This window comes from Canis lupus, chromosome 16 (assembly GCF_003254725.2).
Source record: "Canis lupus dingo isolate Sandy chromosome 16, ASM325472v2, whole genome shotgun sequence".
Classification (NCBI taxonomy): domain Eukaryota; kingdom Metazoa; phylum Chordata; class Mammalia; order Carnivora; family Canidae; genus Canis; species Canis lupus.
The window spans coordinates 37,062,431-37,088,160 of NC_064258.1; the positions used below are offsets into that span (position 1 = coordinate 37,062,431).

The following is a 25,730-nucleotide window of genomic DNA, read 5'->3' on the forward strand; positions in this document are numbered from 1 at the left end:
ATATGCGCTTCTGAGTTGCTGGTGTTTGTGCTGAGCAAACAAACATACAAGCCCTACAAGCGGTGCCCTGCCTGGGATTGGCTTTTTGAAATGCATCTTTCCAAGAAGCACTGCCAAGCCCTTCCTCCCTTCCTGGTGCTCATAGTTTTATAAACTGGTCCTCTTTTCCTCCCCAGCTCTCTCAAGTATCTCTAGCAGGCTTTTTCAGGGAAACACTCAGATTCTCCATTTATTTAAACACGCAAAAGAAGGCCAAAGGAGGCTGTGCTGCACAATTTGGAAAGGCAAAGAGATGGGGAGGCTCATGGGCACTGCCAAATGTGTGCTCCAGAAACAGTTAGGCCCTGGAGCCAAGAACAGAATAGTAGGAGGCTCTGCACGTGGTCAGTAACCTTCAGATGTGGGTTTTTACAGGGGGGAGAAAAAGGTGGTTCGTTTTAGCATGCCGAAACTCACAGCTTTCTCCTTGCTTCACTGCTATCTCCTGCCAGTTTAAAGGACCTTTCAAAGGCCCAAGGAAAATAAATACCTTTTTTAAAGGTATTATTGCATTGTGCATGGAATTTAAATTCTGGAAAAAAAATTTCCCCCTTATTCGAGCAAAACTGATTTTCTATCAGGGAAAGGAGAAACCTACTGGGTTTGTGTGTGTGTGTGTGTGTGTGTGTGTGTGTATGTGTTTAAGTGACAGCCTTTCCAAACAGACTTTTTCTAGTGGTGTCATTTCCAGTGATTCTGTTTCAGCTCATTCACCTCCGGGTTGATGTTGGAAGCAGGGAACTGACCACAGAGATGCAGCTGTGACACTTGACTTTGAACATCAAGGCGTCTCAGGCTGTGATTCTCTTTAACATGGGCTTTTTCTGTGACCACTGCTTTGTTCTGGTATTGCATTGGCCACCTGCCATGCGGCATAGACATCCTCCAGATCCTCAGGTGATTGCAGACTCCTTTTGGCTACAGTTTCAACTTCCCAAGTGAATGAGGGATCCAGCAGCTAAGAATAGCTCCCATTTATATGGCGCTTACTATGGGCCGGGCACGGATCTAAGGGAATTGGACCTATTAATTCATTTCATCCTCAGAACAACCACAGGAGGTAGGAATTACCATCCCCAATTTACAGATGGCCAAAGAGATGAAGGGAGCTGAAGTCACCTCCCAAGGTTACACAGTTGTACTGGCCAGCTCTGCTCCTAAACTCATAGGGCACTTTAGCAGGCATAGGATGTGAGAGGAAAGATGGGTATTGGATCTGGCTGCCTCAGGCCTGGGTAGGTTGGTGGGAAGCACAGACTTTGAACTTGATCAGAAAATCAAGTTTATACTACATCTGTCTTATCTGTGGGCTGAGTGATCTTGAGCAAGCCACTTGCCGTGACTGAGCCTCCCTACAACTGGATGGTAGTAACAATACTTTTATAACACCCTGTTGTTGAAAGAGTCAAATGAGATGAACAGAATCCAGTAGAGAGGTTAGTTATAATGTAGGCAAGAGCCACCTGGAGCTATTGGCTTTGGCAGGGACACCCACACCCTATCGGAACCTCCTGGCCCAATCCTAGGCATGCCACCTGAATACCACCTGGTTCCTTGGAGAAGAGACTATCCCCTTCTCCTTTAAGAGTTAAGGGCTTCGAGAAACCCCAGTCACCACAGCAACATGACTCAGGTAGGGTTTGCATTAGCATCTGGGTTGAGATCAGAATTTTTGGGGGCCAGTTTGTTATGATAAAACCATTGGATTGTATAAAGCTCAAACCAGGTGGGAATCTCAGAATTTCTGGGTTCCAGCTCTTAAAAACAAAAAACAAAGTTCTTATTTTCAGGACTTTTGGGGAAAAAATCTGGGAAATAAAATTAGCTTAAGGGAACTCAGAAAAGAGGAAGGAGCACCTGGTACTACTTAAAATAAAACATATATATTTTCATTTGAGGAAGATTTTTTAAGCATTACTGACATCTCTTGCATCATCACATCTCCCTCATGAAGAGATAAGAGGGCAGGCTTGGGACTATGAGCTGACTTTAATTCTGGAACATAGTACTTACCGAATCCCTCTGAAGAGAATGCCAGAAACCCACGGTCTTCAAATCTGTCAGGTCAGGGTGATGGCACATTGGACTCTTAATGAGAATACAGCCCACAGTTGATCCAGGACCAATACCAGTACCACACTATAACTATGGCAAACTGATGTCCATTTTCCAAGATGGAGAATGTTGGAGTCTTTGAATGATATTCAAAACTAAATTTCTTTGCATGGCCCATCTGTTAATGGGTCCTATTCCTAAGAATCAACCTCACCTACAAACCAAAATAATGAATCTCATGACGTATATTACATACACTTAATACTCTCAAGAAAGGGGTGGTTTCATGCAGGACAATGTTACTTTTCACTTACATTTGCTTAGATCCTTCTGCTTTCTTGGACTATCATGGAAGAACAAAGAATCATTTTCTGATTTGCCTGTGGTCCTGCTTTAAAAAAACTGACTGTGGCTCAGAGTTTTTTTTTTTTTTTTAAGATGTTGAGAATGACTTGACTTTCCTGTGATCTTGTTTTGGATGTTTGGCAGTAGCTTCTCTATCCATTTGAGATACTGCCCTCTGTAAGCTGCCATTAGGGAAAAATTCTTGCTTTAATGCCATGTAGGAGAGAGGTTCTCAATGCCCATTTTGTACCCTTCAGAGGTGTTTAAGTGCACCCACTGTGGCTCCCAGCAGATGAGGCACAGTCTGGGTCTCTTGGCACCTTCTTCTGCCAAGGCAGCCACCTGCACGTTCCGGCTCTCTGATTTGATGGACCTCACCGACTCCTTGGGTCAATTTAGTGCCCCAAATGAGAGCAGACTTCGAAGGTGAGGGTTGACAGGTCCCACTAGCTAGGAGACTCAAACTATGGGGGAATGAGCATGGACTTCTTAGTTTAAATGTCACGTTCAAGACTTAAGGCAGTTTAATGAGAGCGGCAGTGCCTGGGGAAATAATTAAGATGCAGAAGAATCAAATTTATTTCTGCCTTTTATTTCTTTGCAGATGCAAACCTGGTTTTAAAAGACTTATGGCTTTTGAGTGACAAGGTCAGTTGAGGGAGAATCCTCTGATTAGTGCAGACAGGAATTTCACAGAGAAACCCCAAATTAGAATGAGAGGCCTGCACTCAGAGGAGGAGTTAGAGCACGGCAGGTGAATAAGAACTAAGACAGGTTTATATGATTTTAGTGTCCAAAGGTCTGGCCTCAGGGGAGACTTATCAAAAGAAAAGAGTTTCCCCCAAGATAGTGAGAGATGTTTTACTTTTGAAGTTGTCACTCATGCTGATTGTAATTTTAACCCACTACTTAACTAATTCTCCCTCTCTTCTGTGGGGATTCTGAGGAGCAGAGGCTGAGTCTATCCTTGGGCTTTTGCTCATTCTTGATTTCCTGCTCCCCCTCCCACACTGCTTCTCGGCAGACAGGTGGTGGCAGAGTCACAGATGGAGCACTTTTGTGTCCACAGAAGTGGCCACTTGGCGAACCAGAGGACTCAAAATGACTTCATTGTGTGGTCTCTTGGTAACATGGTCTCTCAGCGTGAGCCCCAAGGATGGGAAAAGAGCAATTGAGATTGGTATTTATCTCCAGCCTCCATATCCAATCTGAGTAAATCTCCAGATGCTTTATTCTTGAGGTGATTTCTGCAACAGTGGATTATGGCACAATGGCAACAATTTACTGGGAAATCCCATAGTTCTGACACATAATGGGCTTTTCTGTGTGGCATTTTGAAAATCACAGTTTGTATTAGAAAGCACTATGTGTGCTTCGAGAATCTTCTTTGACCATGTTTAACCTTTTTGACAAAGCTGAAATAAGTTGGCCAGAGGTCGAATTGATCCATGGAAGAATGAATATTGGGGATACTTCAGGGAGAGAAATCACTCCCGCATAGACACACAGGAGTTTGGCAAACAAAACAAAGCACATCAGCAATGCAAGTTTATGTTCTGCTCCCTGCCAGGGGCAAATTTATAGTTGGCTCTTCTCATGAGTTTGTGGATAGAACTTGAAAACACTGGACATCTAATGATGCTGTCTGGACCAGGGAGAATTAAAATTGATTCCTCTATTTCTATTCTGTAATTTAAAAAAAATCACTGAGTTGAACAGTATTCTATACCACAATTTTGGAACTTCTCTCCATTTTTGAGCATACATCCATGGCTAAGGCTAGGGATTAGAGACACTTTCTTTAATTCATCAGATGTCTACTAACTGCCTGCTTTCCATTATGCTCTGTAGAAGGTGCTAAAAAGTCAGTGACTAAGGCCCCTTAAGGCCCCTTAAGGCCTCCAAGGGTAGAGGGTAGAGTGGATATAAATTAAATCAGCAGGTGTGTAATATGACCACCAAGGGCTCTCCCCTTGTTTTGATTCCTTTTGATGAGACTGGTTATCATAGCAACAGGATTCTCAGCACATTCTCATTCTGTTGGGTAACACAGAGGTAAGTTCAGCTTGGCATCCAGGAGGAGTGAAAGAATAGTCCTTCCGTTAAGTGTCTTTTGACCCGATCCACGATCAAGCTTAATACAGGTATATAGATAACCATTTATTTTTCAAAAGGCAGGATGGGTGGGAGGGAGGCAGGTGCTCCTTGAAGGTCAGGAGCAAGCTTAGTCATCTGTAATAGCATAGTATCCTGTTTGGTGCCTATTTGGTACATAATAGATGCTCAAGAAATACTTGTTTAAGTTGTAGGTAGAGACCATGCCCTGCTTATTTCACTTCCTCCAAAAAGCACTATGCTTTGCACATCAGGAAACATGGAGAAAGGAACAAGTCGTTTTAAATTCTTGTTTCCAGTATCTTTCTGAAGCCCAGGTTTCTGGATCGCCCCCGTACTCTGTTTTGGCAGTTTACACAGTATGTCTTGCACTGCGTTAAATTGGATCCATATTTGTTTCTCCTCAGGAAATTGTAAATTCCTAGGAGTACAGGAACCACATTTCATATATTTTTTTGACTTTCCCACAGGATGCCTTAGCATGGTACCTGGGACATAGTAAGTATTCAATAAAGGATTATTGAATTAGGAGGGAGAAAAGCCCAGAGGGGAACTACAGATACTGGCCTGATTTTTCACTGGACATCCCATTATAATTCTGTGCCTTGCTCAACAGAACGTTGTCACCTTCAGGAAAAGAAGCTGAAGTTAATCATTACTAATGTTTCAAGGTGGGCAAACAGCATATAGACACAATGCATCCTTTCATGGATTAATTTCTCTCCAATGATTGTACATTTCAAGTTCTGCAACTAGGTTCATACTTGGCCCTTTTTTATTTTTCAAGCTGAGCAGGAGTGTGGAGCCAGCCCTCTCTTGTCACAAGAATGCTCCTTTCAGGTAGTCATCACCTAAGGACTTTTCTCCCCACCAGTGAGTCACAAGGAATTCCAGCTGTGGTTTCACTTCTCTTGGGAATGGATTTTTCGTGCTTTCTCAGGTGGGTTGGAAAACACAAGGGCGGGCCACATGATCGAGCCCCCTCTCTGCCCATCAAGCAATCAGAGGGACTTTTTCCTAAAATGGCCAGCCTACTTTTTGGGTGTGGAACTCACCATCTGGTGAAAAATTATCTCTATTTGTGGTACAAGTAATTTGTTACTATGTCAGGATCGTCAGTGTGCTCAGGGAAGGACTTCCTTTTATCAGGGTTGATAGACCAACTGCAGAGAAATAGTCAGTGGCCCTTTCTGCAGCTGGTAACTTTCAGAGTTTAAGATCCGTCTTCATCTGTACTAGAAGTGCAGGCTGTTTCTTTATGTGGACTCTTGGGCACAGTCCTAAAACTGTTGGTTGTGAAGGGTGTTCACACTATTTCCATACAGGTTTGTAAAACTCCCTGCTTCGATGAGCTTTTGCTTAATGCCTTAGGTTACTCTCTGTGCTTCTCTAACAGGCTGACTCACAGAAACAACTGTTCTTCACTGGGGGAAAAGAGGAACCTCCAGATTGAAGCCTGCTTTAAAAAACCCTTCCCTTTTTACTCATTTTAATGTCCAGTACCTATCACTGTCAGATGATCCCCTGACTTCCTGGGAGTTTGGTTTTCGGCCACTTTGTGCTCATTTATGCATGTGCTATAAAAACTTATCTGAAGTCTAAAACCTAGGCAAATAATTGGCAGTGTTACCCCTGGAGTATGTTCCTGAAGTATAGAAAGCCCTTCAGAATGGCTCCTGCTTTTTGAGGAGCTCCATATGGCAGTCAAAGTGAATGAAAAAAATACAACTACGTTGGATAAATACAAGAAGAGTTGGGATAAATTGATATATTAATAAGTAATATGACCTTGAAGATCAGGGAAAAAAAGGGGAGAATTCCTTGGAATTTTAAAACTAGTCATAATGGGGATGTCACTTAAAATAATTCTTATTAATATGCGTAGCCCAAAAGGAAGATCCTGTGACAGCATAGTCTTGAACCATGAGGGCAATTCGGTTGCATCCTCCACACCAGTTCTAATCAGCTGGAGTAGCAGCCTGGAGCTCTATGTAGAAAACTGGGAGACCATGTGCCCTTCCTGTAGGGAAGTTCACCATGATTAGTTAATGCTGTCCACAGGTTATGCCAGCGGAGAGTGTAGGCACGTGTGCCAGCTATCTGTCAATCCAGGTTTGGAATCTAAACTTTACCACCTATAATGCAAAATCATTGATGATCAAGAACTATTCCGTACACTGGGAGAGGATCTGCGTTCTGTACAGCCCGGGCCGTCCTAAGCAATCTTCGGCAGACTATGGTTCTCTCTTTGATTATAGGCTCAAAGTTCAGACTGTAATGCCAACATGTTTTATTTTCTCTTAATGAGTGATTATGAATATTCTATGAATTCTAACCTTTTTGGAGATACGTATTTGAATAAGTAGGAGTTACCAGTAAGTCTATTACCCATTAAATAATGTATGTTCACTTAGCCCTACTCTCTTTGATATATATCATTTGTTTTCTATGCCCCCGATGGGGGAGAGAGAGAGGGAGTCAGGGCAGGAAGTATGTCTTAATCTTTTTAGAGAGGTAGTTTGAAAATGAAAATGAAAAATGAAAATTCAATATTATTAATTTAAATTTAGGAGATAAAAATTAAACTATTGTTTTCATGATACATAGAACACAAAATTTTTCTGAGTCTTCCTGACTGGCGATGAGTTAGTTAGGCTGTCTGTTTCAGAGATGTGCAAGTTGGGGAAAGAGCGTGTTTCCCAAGGAGCAAGTTTAAGAAAACTAGAACAAGAAATATTCACTGATCTGTTACATTTACTTCGTGACCTCCCTTCAAATTTCTCAAAATGCCTTCTCTATATTCATGTCCTCTCCAAAACTTGAATCAGAAATAGTCTCTGATTCAGAGACCAGCGAATCCTAAATCTAGCCCCTTGATCCTGCTCCTTATTCTACTTTCAATGCCTGTCCATGTTTCCTATAAAAACAGAGAAATGTAATGAAAGAGACTCTTCTTGCATTTCAGAGGCTGAAGTTTCTTGGTCTTGACAGTTGTTTAATCACTAAATCCTGAGGACTTGGTGTAGGTGGAGCTAATATGAGTTATTGGGTAAAATTAAATATAAGAATACATTTTGCCCCTGCAATCTCCATTCCTCAGTGTGTGCCTCAGAGAAACACAGAATTCAGTAAGAGAACATATACAACGAAAATCATCACAACGTTGTTCACAGTAGCAGGTAGTTGGCGCAAGCCCAGCTATTCGTGTCTAGGAAAACAGAAAAGTAAAAAGTCATGAGGATCAAATGAAATACTTAATAGTAGTCAGACATAGGCTGGATATACAGAAACATGGATGAACCTTAAACTAGTATTGAGGCAAATAATTAAGAAACAGAACAAGATCTATAACACAATGTAATGATATAAATTGAAAACACATAAAGTAACACCTTATCTTTTTAAAAGATAAATCCAAAGATAAATATCAAAGGAAATACAGGGAGTACCCCAAAATGGGAAATCAATCGGGAAAGTAGAGAATTAGTGTAGAGATGGGGATGTAGGAAAAGCTAAAATAATGAAGATCAGTGTGAAGGTGTTTCATTGATTGAGGCATAAGGTGATCTCACCTCTTGCACTTGAAGTAACTATGAACATAAAGACTGAATCGTGGAGAAAGAGGACTTATGTGCAAGAAATAAGGATGGCAACTAAAAATATCAAGAAGAATGAGGAATGTTTGGAATAGCTGCTTTGAGATGGGAGATCAAGTGCAAGGATTGCCAGGGAGCCCCAAAAAGCTAGCTGAAGGCAGGAAGCATGAATTAATAGTGGCCCCAGGCTGCATGGTTATGCACTTTCCTAAAGAAGCAGTGAGCTACCTGGTGCAGGAGTGGAGATGGAAAATGTTTGGAATTAACTAGTACGATACAGTGTGATTTATAATAAGAAATCAACGTTTGATCTTCCTCCCTGTTTCTGGCACAGAGCTCCTAAAACCCATGGAGCTTCCTGAGTGAAGAATTTCCTAGGAGCCATAAAGGTGTGTTTTATTATGTTAATGAGGTGACTTTTGGACCTACCTAAGGATGGGGGCTGGTTGCCAGGAAATCAACCCTGTGATTAGAGGGTTGGAACTTTCAGCCCCACCCCCCCAGCCTCTGGGGAGGAGTGAGGGGTTGGAGGTTGAATCAGTCTTCAGTGGCCAATGATTTAATCAACTGTGCCTCAGTCAGGAAGCGTCCATAAAACCCCGAAGGATGGCGTTTGGAGAGCTACGAGGTTGGTGAACCTGTGGAGATGCGGGCAGAGTGGTGCCCCTGCCAAGATCATGGAGGCTCGGCACCCTTTCCCTGCACCTTGCACGATGCATCTCTATCATCTGGCTGCTCCTGGGTTATATTCTGCTAATGCAGTGTTTCTCTGGGTTCTTTGAACTGCTCTAACGAATGAATCAGACCCGAGGAAGAGGTCATTGGAACCTCGGATCTATATAGCCTGTTGGTCAGGAGCACAGGTGATGACGTGGACCTGCAGTTGTCATCTGCAACAGAGGGCAGGCAGTTTAGTGGTTCCGAGCCCTTAACCTGCAGGATCTGATGCTGTCTCCGGGTACTAGGATCAGAACTGAGTTGAATGGTAGGACACCCAGCTGATGGAAATGAGTGGTGTAGGGAAGCACCCCTCCCCCCACCTTTGCCACATTGGAGTTGGGTGAAAAGAACCCTTACCTAGGTTGGGGGAGGTTTCAGCCGGGGCTGAGTCCAGGGAAATGGAGCTGTCAAGGAGCAGTTAATGGAGGGCTGACGAGGTGACCTGGGAGTGGGAAAAAAAAAACATCCATTTTAGGCAACAGACTGGGCCAGAGTAGAGAGTGGAGAAAGAGATCTTCTAATGGTTTTGTTACAAATATCCCAACTCTCCCAAGCCAGGAGGATAGGAACAACGTCTAATATAAATTACACACAGATTTCTTAAGCCAATAGTTGGGCTGAGAAACTGGGTCACAAAGTGGACTGGGAGCATTTGCTGAATCAAGAGAAAGAGGGAAAGATAATTCTGCAAGTGTCGTTGCCAAAACCAGTAGTCTAGAAACAGAAAGATTCTGGTCAGGCACAGATTGTATTGGTGGACGAGTTCCAAGAAGGCTAGGTCAGGAGTTGAAGAGAGTAATTCCCAAGTTGGTGAGTACGAATTTGCTATTGCTTTGGTTTCCTCAATCACCAGAGTCCTCCACTGGGGGTGGAGAGGTGGTATGAAGGGGGAAGGAATTGTGGGAGGTTCTTTCTTACAGGGGGAGGCAGGCTAATATAATAAAAGAGGTTCTTTTGTGTTTTAATTTGTGTATGATGGAGCTAAGCAACCTGGTCAGCTGTGGAGTATGTGAGCCCTGAGTGTGGGGCGATGCTACACATTAGCAATGTTTCAAATCATAGATTCACACTGAGGTCTGGTTGATGGACAGATCAGTTCTAGTTATTATAATACGTTTCTTCAAAGCATTATCCAGATGAACTTTCTTCTTTGAGTCTCTCTCTCTCTCTTTTTTTTTGTTAAATATTTTATTTATTAGAGAGAGTGTACATGAGAGTGCACAAGCAGAAGGTGGGGCAAAGGGAGACGGGGAGGGAGAAGTAGACTACTCCTTGAGTGCAGAGCCCAAGCCCAGGACCCCAGGAACATAACCTGAGCAGAAGTCAGACACCCAACCGACTGAACCACCCAGATGCCCCTTTGAGTCTCTTTTAAGTTCTATTATAAAAGTAGAGGTGTCAGAGTGGAATCTGTAACCCATGTAGTGTTTTCTGTTTCTGTCCTGGTAGTAGAATTACTCAGTTTACTGGAGGCTCCTGAAGTCCTCCCTCTGTCTCTTCTCTCCATCCATCCATCCACCCATCCACCATTCATCCATCCATCCATCCATCTTTCTGTATAAGTAACACTTTCTGTACACCTGATGCATTTTTTGGTACGTAGCAAATTTTAACTCAATGAACCTTGCCAATAGCCCCATGAGAAAAGTATTGTTGGTATCCCCATTAGGAGAAATGGGCTAGGGGCACGTGGGTGGCTCAGTGGTCAAGCGTCTGCCTTTGGCTCAGGTCATGGTCCCCAGGTCCTGGGATTGAGTCCAGCATTGGGCTCCCCACAGGGAGCTTGCTTCTCCCTCTGCCTATGTCTCTGCCTCTCTCTGTGTCTCTCATGAATAAATAAATTTAAAAAAAGAAAGGAAAGGAAAGGAAAGGAAAGGAAAGGAAAGGAAAGGAAAGGAAAGAAAGGAAAGGAAAAAGGGAAAGGAAAGGAAAGGAAAGAGCTGGATGGGCAGCTGAAGCACAGAGATGAAGTACCTTTTCCAAGGCACACAACCAATAGGCAGTGGAGCCAGGCTCCGAACCAGGCAGCAGAGCCCCTGTGTTCATGGCCTTAACCACCCCATCAAGAAGCTTCCTAGAGGACTCTGAAATCCATCTGGGAAGTTCTGCAAATGCTTGTGTGGCTGTTCTTCCCAAAGGCTCCTGCAAGTCCTCCTGCACTGTGCTGGCCTGTGGGTGGGCTGGTGGTGGGGTGCCCCTCTGCTGATTGCAGTTGCTTGGTCGTCCACTTGTTCCTCATCTCCTTTTCATCTTACTTTCTGCCTGCGTGTGAACACCTGAAAGAGCTTCCTCCTTGACTTTCCAGGCCAGGACTTGGGGCCTCCGTTCTTAGGTGAGCATTTTGGATATGAAAGTGTAGCACACTGGTGATGGAGTCTCTCTTACCTGCTCCTTAACAACTCCTGGCCTGTCCTCAGCCTCAGCTCAAAGCTCCTCACTCCAGGTAACTCCAAACCTCTGTCTGCCTTCCTCCAGCACCAGGCAGCCCAGAGCTTCTCTAGGAAAGTACACAAAAAAGTACCATGCCAACTGGAACCACAGATTAAGGAACATTAATTTTTGAGACCTGAAAGGCGATCCTGTCAAAACATGTGTTTCTCTCAGTGCCAAAGTATATCTGTATATAGTCCGGGCAAATGCCTTTAAATTTCCATTTGACCAATTCAAGCATTTTTACCTTCCCTAAAACTCACAACTGACCTGAATGCATGCATGTGCACGTCCCTATCTTTAAAAGTAAGTATGGCTTTATTCCTATTTTTAAATGGTTTCCACTGAATGCAGACTGCATTCATCATCAGGTTGAACCAAAGGGTTTTTCAGCTTGTAGAGCTGTGAAAGTCACTAGTGCATTAACTGCAAATGCAAATTAATAAGCCTGCACCGTGGGGAACATTGTGGTCATCTGACCGAAAATGAAACTGATTTCCTATCTTTATACATGCTAATAAATCAGTGGGGAAACATGCCCCCAGAGTAGACTGGACTTATTAGCCTAAGATACTCGGAAAGTAACTCCCTTAGCATTTTCATCAAAGAGAAGCAAAGATAAAAACAATAAAAACCTTTCCAGCATAGTTATCTGCCTTTCTCTACCCATCTCTTAAAATATTTTTTATTAACTACAAGATTTATGCAAATTTAGGATATTTTGGGGCCATTGTATTTTGTAAATATGATAAAGGTTCAGCTTTTGAATCCAGCTTTATTGAGGAGTGTTTGCTCAGTGTTCCTGTCTTTTGCAAGTTTTGCCAGGCGAATGTAATTCTTTACTGAAAGGAAACATTTATCCTCCCAGATGCCACTGAATTATTGAAACAGAAGCAGATAAACTTAATCAAGAAGTATTTAATAATTACTATGTGTTCCAGTATATTCTGAGTATGACACAGCTCCTCAAACAGTTTATAATTGGGGCGTGGTAACAAGCCTATTTCACATGAAACAATTAGAATAATCTAACCAGGATTATAACCTAATGCCCAGTGATGTGAATCAGACTCGGTTCGGTGTGCGTCCTAGAGGAGACAGGCCAGTCAGAAAAGACTGCAGTAGTTTGGGAGGGATTTGTAGGTAAGTGATACTGACCCTGGGTCTTGAGGATATAAAGGTTTGAAAGGGAGAGATTGTTGTTTCCTCAGAGCCAGAACGAGGAGGGGACAATAATGCAGAATCTTTTGGGGACAATGAGAGATGAGCCCAATTGGAGCAAAGGATTTATGAGGAGAAGTCTATTAACCAAAATGGTGATAATTTATTTCTCCCAAACAAGAAGTCTAGCCATGTGTTCTAATATGCAAACAGTGGGGGAAAATGTTTGAAATTGAGATTGGCAAAAGAATATCTGAGGTGTGTGTTTGTGTCCCCATGGAGGACCCAGGATTCGATATGGTGGCCGAGGTTCAGAATACTTAACAAGAGTTCTGTATAGGGCTTGTCAGGGTCAACCATCATAATGAGATCACTATTTTAGAAAGATCTGGAGTCAGGATGCTCGATCCCAAGGCTGCCAATCTATTCTGAAGGTATAGATTGAACCCTCTATCTACTTTCTTGGAGGAGCTTGATAAGTGTTTGTCTCCTGGGTTGTAGGTTTGTTGAAGCAAGGATGGCATCATCTCTCCTCACTCTTTTGTGTCCCCAACACCTAACACAGTGCTCGCCACAGAGTAGGCAGTCCAGATTTATTTCTTGAAAAACCTGGGAATGGTATCGAGGATAGACAGGACAGGGGACACACTGCAGGTAAAGAAGCATAAGATTAAGAAAAAAAAAATGAGGTGGTTTTATGCACCCAGCAAGTTCAGTATTTCAGTTTGAATCATTTAATGATTTTGACCTTAGAACGTGGCTACACAGTAGAGAATGAGTGGGGTGAGACCGACTGTGTCCTAGAGTGTGTTTGAATCGCTGCTAACCTTGGAGCCCAAGACAATTGGAGACTGAAGGCTACAGGTCAGAGGCAGAGCCGTCCCTGTTTTCGTGCGCTTTTGCAGGAAGTGCATTTTATAGAAAAGTCAGAGAGGAACTGAGGGGAGAGCTCTGAGCGGTGAATTCACAGCTGGCTGACAAGGCACTCCTGCCACCGCCACCGCCACCGCCACCGAAGCTGGCCACCCTCCTCAGGGCTGCTCCATGGGACCCCGCAGCCACGGGCCCAGCGGGTCCCCAGGCTCTGGGAGGCCATGCCCATGAGGACGGCAGCCCGGCCAGAGTCTAGGATGGTAAGAGGTTCTCATTCTTTGATTTAGGCATGACTTGACTTATTTGCATCCCAAACTAGTCTGTTTTCTCTTCTGGGCAATCTAAAAAAAAAAAAAAAAAAGTGCATAGGCTCTTCTAACCTGTTTGTGCTTTCAGCACTAGCTGGGAGGTCTTCTCCAAGTCATCACCCAGCTTAGCGGTGAACTTGGCCGACCCGAAGGTCTGGCACGCCTGCATACTAGGGTCGTGAGTCCGCGTCTGAAATTGCGCACTGGTGTTGCTTTGGGTTTTCCTAGCTTCTGCTCCGGAGGTGCAAAGCTCTCGGCCAAATGCATTGTGAACTAGACACCAGTGAGGGCAGTGGCAATGAGCCTTTGCCTCCGTCACCCTGTCCAAGCTGTGTGGTCCCAGGAGGCTGCTGGCAGCCCCGTGAGGCTCGGGCCGCACGCTGGGGCTGGGCATCCGTTAAGAATTTCGGACATTCTGAGAGCTCGGGGGTATTTTTAGATGAGTCTTGTTCCTATGAATGAGGAAGTCTGGCAGATGGTTCTTCCGCCTGGATTATTTTTTCCAGCTTTCTACCAATACAGTGTGGAATAAACTCTGGCAGGGCTGCTTTCTCTCGGGACAATAGGGGGAAAAGCCATTCTGCAAAACACCGGGCGGCAGCTGCAGGGCCCAGTCTCAAAAGAGAGGAGCCACTGGCCATGTATTTCATCCTCCTCTCCTGTGACTATGTCTAATCAAGGGGAGGCAGGGAAGGAAGTCTGAGGAAGAACAAGTCGTTTATCACGCTGCATGAGCAAAGACATCTGTGCAGGCCATGCTCTCCCTGCAGCTGATAAGAATATTCACCACCCAGAGAGGAAAGAGGGGAGTGTGTGGTTTCGGCCTGTTGAAGCCACTTCCTTAAATTACAGGACATCAGATTGCATCTTCTAGATGGTTTGCTCCAGTTTTATGAAAGAGACAGAGCAAACTATCCTTAATGAGGGGAAAGTGCCTTGAAAAACAATCAGTAGCGTCTTGCTGTGCATCGTTGGGGTGCACTTGGATGGTCATTTGGCCAGGTCTGACAAAACAATCCCAACAGGGCTCAGAAAAGTCACCTTTGGAATCCTGAGCCTTTTCTGGGGTTGCTTAAGAAATCTATCACATGTCTAGATGGAGCCCACAAAAACAACTTGATTGTCAGTCTCTGCTTTGATGGCAGGCTTCCCCTTTCATTTTGAAATCTGAGGTAGTTTTGCTCATTCCTTACTTAAAATGGCAATTCTCTAAGAGTGCGCGTTACACAGGCTTTTCAATTGCATCTTTGATGCAATTCATATAAAGGAGTCATCACGCCCAAGATTTCACTGTTACCAGAAAGGGTTACCCCTTCCCTCCCATTTACACCAGAACATTCCAAATGCCTATCAGGCTTTTGTTACCTGGTGGGAGCCTGGGCTTCTTGAGCCTTTTTAGTAGAGAAACAGTAATATTCCCAGAAGTCAGGAAAACATAAAAATTCTACCTGTACTTGAATACTGAGATTTACCGAGGTCTACTTTTGGAGGCTCCCCACTCCCCTATACATAACACACGCACATGCTCGCTATAGAAAGCTTATCCTGCAACCACAAGAATAATCTAATTTTGTCTGCATTCACTTGGTGAGTTCAAAACTTGTGACTTCTCCCTCATAGTGACTAGATTTGGAAGAACCAATTTCTGAAGTCTCAGAAGAGACGTTAGGTCTGAGAAATAACTTTTTCCATATATAAGGCTAGTCTCTGGTATTACTAACCTTCACTGAATGTATCTGCCTGTCCTGCTGTGGGGCCTGCTGGAAATCCTGCTGGGTCATCCCATCCCTTGCCTTTCAGAGGCTTGGCGGCAGGTCAACGACTGTGTCCATCTCTGAGATCATGTAGGCCCTAGTGATTTTCTTTCCTTCTAGAAATGTTCATTTTCAATGTATCATATATTTCAAGCATACAGTGAAGTTCAAAGGATAATTTAAATCACGTGTCCTCCACAAAGATTTTTCAAGTATTATTCACATTTTGCCCTTTTAGATTTTTAAAAAGAAAACATTATAGGTACTGTGGCAGATCACATCTTATCTAGTTTGTGTTTCAGTTTCCCATTGCTACCCAGAGTATTCACTATCTTGAAGTTGATGAGTCTTATTCCTATTTTACTACATATACATGATAAACAAAAAATTATAGCATCGTTATATATTTTTAAATATTATTTAAATGGTATCACACTGCACTTGAGACTTTTGCATGTTCCTTTTATTTTATTTTATTTTTATCTTTTTAAAGATTTTATTTATTTATTCATGAGAGACACAGAGAGAGAGAGAGAGAGGCAGAGACACAGGCAGAGGGAGAAGCAGGCTCCATGCAGGGAGCCCGATGCGGAACTTGATTCTGGGACTCCAGGATCAGGCCCTGGGCCGAAGGCAGGTGCTAAACTACTGACCCACCCAGGGATCCCGTTCCTTTTTCTTAAATTGAAGTATAGGTGCCATACAATATTATATTAGTTTCAGGTGTACCAATATAGTGATTTGGCAATTACATACATTATGAATGCTCACCATGAGGTGTAGTTACCATCTGTCACCATACAAAGTTATTACAATATGATTGACTGTATTCCCTCTACTGTACTTTTCATCCCTGTGATTTATTTATTTTATAACTGGAAATTTGTACGTCTTAATCCCCTTCACCTATTTCATCTGTCCCCTTGCTTTCTTCCCCTCTGACAACCACTAGTTTGTTCTTTTTGTTCTTTGTTTTTACGAGTCCATTTTTCCCTGGTTTTTGTTTGTTCATTTTTTTTTTTTTTAGATTCCACATATAAGTGGGATCATCATGTATTTTTGTCTTTCTCTAATTTCATTTAGCCTGATGCCCTCTGAGTACATCTATGTTGTTACAAAAGGCAAGTTCTCATTCTTTTTTAAGATTGAGTAATATTCCATTGAATATATGTACCACCTCTCCTTTATCTGTTTATCCTCCTGTGGACACTTTGGTTGCTTCCTTATCTTGGCCATTGTAAATAATACTGCAATAAACATAGGGGTGCATGTATCTTTTCAGAGTGTTGTTGTTGTTGCTGTTTTTGTTTTCAGGTAAATACCCAGAAGTAGAATTACTGGATCATATGGTATTTCTATTTTTAATTTTTTGAGGAACCTCCATACTCTTTTCCACAATGGCTGCACTAGTTTCCACCAGCAGTGCATGAGGGTTCCTTTTTCTCCATATCCTCTCTAACATTTATTATTTCTTATCTTTTTTATCCTGACTGGTGGGAGCTCATTGCAATTTTTAATTTGCAGCAAGTTACTTTTAACATTCAACATTTAAGAATCATTTCAATATTGGTACATTAAAATCAAGTTCATTTATTTTTTAATTCTATATCATTCCATTATAAGACTATACTACAATGTATCCATTATTTTATTGATGGACACCGGACTGTTTCTGATTCTGTTTTTGCTATTAGTAACATCATGAAGAGCCTTGTACATGTATGAGTTTTTTTAGATCTTCACTGTATAGTAGAGTAGCCAGTAGCTTAAAATGTGGCTAGTCTAAATTGCATTGTGCTGTAAGTGTAAAATACACACCAGACTTTAAAGACTTAGAATGAAAAAAAATGTAAAAGATCTCATTAATGATTTTTATACTCATTGCCTATTGAGATGACAATATTTTTATATATTTTGTTAAATAAAATATATTACAATAATTTCACCTATAATTTGGCTACAAAAGTTTAAACTATGCATTCATATGTGACTTTTATTGGACAAAGCTGATTTAGATCAGGGGTCAGTAATCTACCATCTATGCAGTGTGGTCATCTTTGTAAGTACAGTTTTGTTAGAAAACATGCCCATTCATTTACATGTAGTCTGTTACTGCTTTCCTGCTCCAACAGCAGAGTTGAATAACTGTAAAGAGACCATGTGATCCACAAGCCTAAAATTGAAAATATCTACCCATCTGACCCCTTTAAGGAAATGTTTGCTGACCTCTATTCTTGAGCAATGATTTTTAGCCTTGTTTTTAAACAATGATCCACAATAAGGAATATATTTACTATCCTGATCCAACAAGCACACAGCTGAAACAAAAGTTTCACAAAATAATGTTTCAAAAATCCTTACTATAATATTTGCATATTTTCTGGTCACCTAGCACTATGTTTTGTTAAAATAAACTACTGGTAAACTGCCGTGCCTCACTAAATTGACTTAGCCATTCATTCACTACTAGTGATTTGAATATTGCTCAAGGACATGTATCCAAGGTGTCTGTGTGTGTGTGTGTGTGTGTGCGCGCGCACGCGTGTGTATACTGACACATATACATATTTATGTATTTTTTAGTTTAATATATTTGTATACACTTCTTTCAGTGTTTTTCTAGGTTGTAGAGTGGGAGCTTTGCCAGCTTAGCAGCTCGGGTGCTGGAATTTCTCCCATGGCAGTTTTCCAGGTCTGAGGACCAAGAGACACCGGAGGCCACTTTGGAGGGGTTTGGGGAGTTGCACTGCCACAGAGCTGGCTTCTCTCTGGACCAAGGAGTTGTCCATTACTCACAACTGTATATCTAGGCTTCACCTGTGAAAGCCATGATTGATGGATCTGATGAGACTAAAAATAGTTTTACAAAACTTTCTATGATTTTACTTTGCCCGAGGGTAAAATAAAGATAATCTACTACCATGGCACTTCCTACGGATCTGATGTTTCCCAGAGCTCTACAGTGACATTAAAAAGTGAGGAAGAGTATTAATCGTAACCTTGCCATCACTGTCACAACTTCCATTTGGCAGCTGTAACATAGTCTTTAATGTGGTTCTAAGAATTGGGGGTGAGGAGAAGTACGTGTTCCTGAAGAGTGTCTTCATGGTAGCTAACAAACTTTCTGGAAACTTTTCTGGCAATAAGCAAGGGATCCCCATGACTGAAGACCGATACGGGACCTGGCAATATTGAACACAAAGAACAATCGATAAATTCTTGACTGTAAGGTCATGTGCATTAAATAAGGCGGTTCTGATGCCAAATCAATACTGCATTGTGTATTTCCTACAACAGATATTGAGGTATAGATCTGCTGTAGTGGGAACAGGAATGTCATCAAGGAAGCATCAGTTCAGACAAATCTGGGTTACCACCAGCAGGGAGAGAGCTAGATTGATTGTGGTCTGCCTCACTGTGTGGTGAAAATGTCAGGTCAGAGTGAATATTCATGTAGTCCTTGGAAAAAGGGAAGGAGAAATCAATAAGCTAACCGCTCTATCTGATAATGGCATTGTTTTCGCCAAGGCAAGTTATTTTTCTCTTGAACTTGGTATTCCGGTCCCTGATATGTTGGGAATGGTGTCTCAGAGATGCAACAAAAGGTTTCATAGAAAGCCTAAGGGCAGATTCTGTACTTGAGGAAGAAGAGTTATGTTAACATGTTTCTGAGTATTGCACTAAAATCTGGTTAAATTGATATAAAGTTTTCCTTAATTCCAAGGAACAACCTATACCCTTTGAAGCTCTGTCAAGAGAGTACCAGACAAAAAGAAATCCCACCTTTTTAGTCCTAATTTGCACTTCCTGTGTCCTGTGATCTTAAAAAAGCTACCCAAGCTCTGTATATCTCTCTGCATTGACTTGTATGATAATGTTCGAGTTTTTCTTTGTAGAGATAATATAATAGGCGACATAAATGTTTTGGCCAACAGGGTCAGAATATGAAGGCAGTTCATCCCAAATCCGGATTTTGACATTTGTCTACATTTACGAAGACTCACTCCTCCTAACCACATTTGAGAAATCTCCCACTATTCATGTGCATAAGGTTTCAAAGGAGTGCCCGTTCTCTCGTCCCAAAATCCTTTTTTTTCAAAACTTCCTGGCACTGTTCAGCTGCAGGAGCATAGTGGATTCATGACCCATCACCTGGTTTTTGAATAGAAACCAAATTAATTGCTTTTATTGTTTGTTCTTATCTTTCCCAGGCACCTTTTGAAGATGAACAAGAGCAGCTCTGATTTGGAAAAAGTGAGCCAGGGCTCTGCAGAGAGCCTCAGCCCTCCCTGCAGGGGCGTCCACGTCAACTTCACCACGGGTTCCACGGACAGTCTGGCCTCAGACTCCAGGACCTGCAGTGATGGAGGTAACAGACTTGACCTTGACGGGGAGGCTTAGATTCTCCTGAGTCTGGAAGGCCAGTCCTGGCCACACTGCCCAGATTTGGAATGGCCGAGCTAGACCTACTATCTTGGTTCTGCTTTCCCCATAAGGTAGACTCCACCCAGGAGCAGTTGGCGTTAATTCCCTGTTGGATAGGTGACAAGGTACCTCATGCTGTGCTGCTCTTTCCACTTACACACCATGCATTCACTGATTCCTGGGCTGATGAGCCATTTATGTGTAGGTCTGGTCTGCATTTCTGTCCTCGGGATTGGTTCTTGGGGGATTAGGTGCATGCCAACCACAAGTTCTCAGCCTCCGTGTTTCTTTCTCTCTGCTTCTCCCTCATCTCCTTCGCTCCTTCGTGTGCATGAGTGCACATACATGTGCGTACACGTACACACTTCCTTAGACACAGCAGGTGCTTACATAAATGTTTGTTGGATTAAAGCATGGAGTTTTCATTAGGTTACCATCCATCCCACTCCCTGGATGAAGCTCTAAGGCGTTATAGGTGGGTACGTCTTGACAGAGCACATTTCTGAGCACGCTCTTGTGTTTCTGCAGTTGTAATGGGTAGTATTAAAACCTCTCACCATTTCAACATTCTTTGTGTGCTTGTGTGTCCTCTCCTGTGTGTCTCTTATACTCGCTTTAGCATGTTAGGTTTCAACATGTGCTAACGTGACGCCCTTTCTCACTCCTGTGGAAATATTTCTTCCCAGTAGGTAGTTTTGGCATCGAGGCTTCCATCATAAAATCACAATCACTGACATATTTCCATTGGAAATATGAGTACTGCTAAGTCTAGAGCATATGTTCTGTGAGTCTGTGGTCTGTTCTTATGGGAAATTTCTGATAGCTCAGACTTAAAAACAGGAAATCTCTTAGTCTTGATTTGGCGGGGGGGGGATGTAGCCAAAGAGGCTACATCTTTGGGCTTCCTTCTTTTGCCATCCAATTGTGCAAAAATTCTGTGAGGTGGATTATTCCACAGGGGGTTGGGCTAGGTGCATAAACCGTTGGACCCTATGCCCTGACCTGCTATCTTGGGGATTATGACCAATGCTGAGGGAGCAGTGTAGAGTGGAGTCCCATGGCCACCAGCTAGCTCATGTCAATGGGAACTCTACTTAATTGTCTGGGCACTTGACTAGTCAGTACCAGCAAATAATGATGTTTGCTCTCAGGACTCTTCAGGTCTAGCTAGGAAGATAGGACTGAAACACGTGCCCTCTGGGTGGCTGGTCTAATCTAGGAGATTGGGCTTCCCAGAACATGAGTGTTTATCAAGGCTTCCGGAAGAGAGAGGAGCCAATGAGGGCTGTGGAAAGGTAGAGGGAAGACGTTTACAGAAGATGGCACTTCAGCTCTTCGCAAGTGTGGTTAGAATTAAGGAGTTCGAGGGAGGAAAGGGCTTTGCAGGTTACAGAAATGACAAAGGAGGAACAAAGGCACAGGGTTAGCAGTACATTCTGGGGGAAAGGTAGGACCACTTGACGCACTTTTGTGGAAGCAGGCAGGGGGAAGATGGGACTAGAAGTTGGTATAAGATAGAGGCTAGATGATTATACAAAGCTCTGAAAACCAATGTGTGGAAGTGGGAAATACGGAGCCACTGGGGATTTATAGATACAATGGTGATGGCTTACTCAGATGTTTTCTAATTTTAAAAAATCTATTTTATGGTTCTCCTTTTATCATGAGCCTGTCATTCAATGGAAATGCACTTCCAAATTTAGATTGCTAGATCAACAAAAAATATCTACCTTGTTACCAGACTCTGGGTCCTTAGAGTGAACCATTTCTAGCTGCTGCTCCTGCTTATGGCTCTGTAACCCGGACCATGCTTTCTTTCTCCACCCTCCTTTTGTAACATCTGTTAAACATTAATCTGGAGACTATCCAGAACCACTGGTCATGAATGTGAGAAACCCTTCAGTCTGCTTCTCAACGTTAACCAAGGCGGCTTGCTTTAGATCTAGTCCTGAACAATTATCTTTCAATCCCATGAATTCTTACTTGCTTTTTACCTCATAAAAATAATATTGAAATATTTATCTATCACGCCTTTTGTGACTATTTGATATCTAATACCGAAGCTGAGAGAATGGATCTGAATAAGAGAGGTAGAGTTGGTTCACGCTGAAGTTCCTGGAGACCAGAATGTAGTATCTACTTCTCTAATAAATATTAAGTCAAAGGATACTATTAGACTATTTGCTTTGTTGGTAAGAATCCAGTAATGAAAAGAGATGCATTTCGCAGAGTTTTTGTATCTATGGTAAAGGCTGACCTGAGTGAGTTGAGGCCAAAGTCATTCCAGAGTATATCATAATAATAGTTTGTGTAAACTTCTTGGAAGCTTATCAGGGTTAGTGGTTAAAGTTAGTTTTCTACTATTTGGGTTTTGTGGCAAACCCCCCCAAAAGTTTTAAATTTTATAAGAAATGGGGCGCCTGGGTGGTGCAATCGGTTAAGCAGCCAACTCTTGGTTTTGGCTCAGATCCTGATCTCGGTGAGATTGAGCTCCGCATCAGGCTCCACATTCAGTGCAGTCTGCTAATGTTTCTTTCTCCCTCTGCTGCCCATCTCCTCCATGTGTGCATGCACATGCACTCTTTTTCTCTCTCACTCAAATAAATAAATAAATCCTTAAAAAAATTTTATGAAAAAAACAAACAGAATTGAAATCTATAACTTTGTTGCATTTAAAAAACTAGGGTGTCTAAATTTTCTGTTTACAAAGTATCATTTTATATCAATATTAATTTCACTGCTTTATGCTTGTATGCATGTCCTACTCCTCAGAGCACATCTGTTTTCCCATTTGTCTGTGCGGGCAATTCCATTGAACAGTGTATCAACTCAGTGGAAGGAAAAATCTGCCTAAGCAGTTGTTTGGTTTATGCTTGGTTTGGGAGGGACAAACTGCATGTGTCAGGACAGATCCACAAATGCTGCCAAGAAGTTATCTGTAGTGAATGGATGTGAGGCAAAGTGGTCAGCTAAATGGCCATCCCAAATGCTCATCAGAAAACAAAGCAAGAAACAAATGGTCATCAGAAGACTCTCATGCTTTAAATGGTTCCTTTTAAATAGGTAAACCTAATGTCACATTAGGATCATTTTCCTTTTTTGATTTAGGGTAATGTTAAACTTCAGTTCCACAGTTTAACAAACATCACAGATGCCAGGTTCCCACAGTACAGGAGGATTAGAAAGTGCTCTGTTGAACTGAAACTGTTGGCACAAGCAATAGATAAGAGATCTAACCACACAGTGAATATAGGTATGAATTCACATGAAGGTATGTACCAGGTCAGTGTTAGTATTTTTATAGCTAACAAACCAGGGATACAACCGAGTTAATGAAATATCTTAACAGTAGCCAACTTCCTTTTCAGTATTAAGGCCCAGAGGATTGTTTTAAATATATGCATTAATGCAGTCATTGATTCGATAGAGATTTGTTGAATCCTTGTGCTGGGTACAGTTTTAGATGTTGAACATACAACAATGACAAAAAAATGCCCAGTCTCTTCTTTCACATTGCAGTGGATGGAGATGGAACAAGGAAAACGATAAAGCTAGCATGTCAGACAGCAGTAAGTGCCAAGGGGAACAAAATCAAGCCAGGAAGTGGGCAGGGAGGGGTGGAGGGTGCTGTGAGGAGGAGAGACCAGAAGTCCATAAAGATCAGACATCAGTGAGCAGTGACAGCCTGACCTTATGAGCATTTGCTCCTCTGCTCAGGCTGTTACCTGGGACACTGTAGGAAGAAAAAAACGGCCCTGAAAAAGGCATCTAAAACCCGCCAGCTGAAATTAGTGTATTCTATCAAATGGGCCATCAGAGCACTGGATCCCAAATTGGCAGGTTTGGTCTAACACATTACATTTGGTGTTTTGCTCTAATGTGGATGGTTAGGCCCTCCCTCATCCCCCACCCCTATGGAGAGAGGCTGAGTCGTGAGTCCTGTTCTGGGAGATTTATTAGATTTATTAGTGATTTATTTATTTATTTATTTATTTTAATTTTGTTTTTTTTTAATTTATTTATGATAGTCACAGAGAGAGAGAGAGAGAGGCAGCGACATAGGCAGAGGGAGAAGCAGGCTCCATGCACCGGGAGCCCGACGTGGGATTCGATCCCAGGTCTCAGGATCGCGCCCTGGGCCAAAGGCAGGCGCCAAACCGCTGCGCCACCCAGGGATCCCCTGATTTATTTATTTTTAAAAGATTTTATTTATTTATTCATGAGAGATGCAGAGAGAGAGAGGCAGAGACATAGGCAGAGGGAGAAGCGGTCTCCTCACGGAGATCCCAATGCAGGACTCAATCCCAGGACCCTGGGATCATGCCCTGAGCCAAAGGCAGACGCTCAACCACTGAGCCACCCAGGTGCCCCATTATTAGTGATTTATTAGTGAAGGATGAAGAAGCTATCCCAAGGAGAAGATACTCATTTTTAATATTGTCTGTGGCCTGAACCCTTACAGAATCACAAAAGTGAAGCTTTACCTTAGTTTAAACAATTCCCTTTAAACTGAATTTTTAAAATACCTATTTTTACTTCAGTAGGGTCAGTACATGATAACAATTCACATGATGGGGAAAGACATGAGTTGAAAAATCAAAGTCATTAGATACCCTCTAAGCCAACTCCCACTTTTGACATATTTGAGCATACTTTTCTGTATTTTCTCAGAAATTTTTATCCATATTTAAAATATCATAAACCTCAATTTGACACATTTTTATACTTAGTTTATCATGAAGTCTTTCAAATCAGAACCTCTAAATTTATCTCATTTTTTTTAATGCTGCATATTTTGTCATGGTGCAAATTGGTAAACCCCTATCTTAACAATGCATGTTTAGGTGATTTTCATTATCAGTCTCCAGTAAGGCCCTGTGGCACACTTTGAGATAATTTGGTGGACATATCTGTAAGATAAGTTCTTAAGAGAAGTGGAACCGATATGTCAAAACGTATAGGCATTTTAAATAGAAGTTCCCAAATTATCCTGCAAAATGTCACTGTACGCTTCCATCAACAGCATGTGAAAATACTTTGAACTAACTTTTAATTTTGCTGTTAATTTGGGAGAAGACTGTAAATGATTGTGCTCTCACAGGAGACTGAAAGTGCAGGGTTCTGGAGCCACACTGAGGCAGTGGGCATGGACTGCTTTCCATGAGCCAGTTTTCCTGAGCCAGGGCTTCTCCTCTTTTGCATGTAAATTGCATTCACATCTTGATTGTTGTCTCTTGGGATGATTAAGTGTTCCAGAGAGACTCCTCGCAAATGCCACATTTTCCTTCCAGTTGTAAAATGTTAATAATATGCTTCCATTTTCAGGCCGCATTTACCTTCTTGAGAAAGCAAGGGATCCTTTTGAAGGGATACTTGGCTGCCTTTTATTTTTTTAGCTTTTGAAAATTGTTGAGCCTTTCTGATTGTGTGACCAAACAAGAGTTTGCACTATTTTTCTTTGGAGGAAAAAGCTACATAGGAGGGTAGAACATTCCCTCTGCCACCCGCTTCACGTCTCATTGGGGTGGGAAGAGGGTTTTGGCAGAAACCCGCAAGAGTGCCACTTGTGTGCACCATTGGCAAGGTGCCCACCTAGGTGGCTTTCACTGAGTGAGGCCACAGGCCATAGGAGAGTTTTTATCCATCTGCTTTTTTCCTTAGGCCTTGCATTTAGTAGGTGCTCAGGAAACAGTAGATGAATGAATAGATAAATCTATATAGCCATTTCCAGCTATACAATCTGTATTCTCATTTTGAAAAATGGTCCATAGAACACTCCAAGTTTTTCAAACAAAAGAAAAGTCAATTTGCTTTCATGTTACCTGCAGTTGGAGAATAGCTAGACCCAAAAGCTAAGGATTTGGAGCTTAGGTACCCCTTACCATGACTCTACCCTTGGCCTCTGTTTG

At 42.3% G+C, this 25,730-nt stretch overlaps 1 protein-coding gene across 3 annotated transcripts in view; it reads left to right on the forward strand.

Annotated features, from left to right (window-relative positions):
- Nucleotides 1–25,730, forward strand: part of PRAG1 (PEAK1 related, kinase-activating pseudokinase 1) — a 58,316-nt gene that overhangs the window by 17,718 nt on the left and 14,868 nt on the right. For all 3 annotated transcript variants that reach the window (XM_035700249.2, XM_035700250.2, XM_025477789.3), the window contains one exon: nucleotides 19,608–19,765. In XM_035700249.2, coding sequence (XP_035556142.2) covers nucleotides 19,608–19,765 — 158 coding nt within the window. The remainder of the gene's footprint in view (nucleotides 1–19,607; nucleotides 19,766–25,730) is intronic.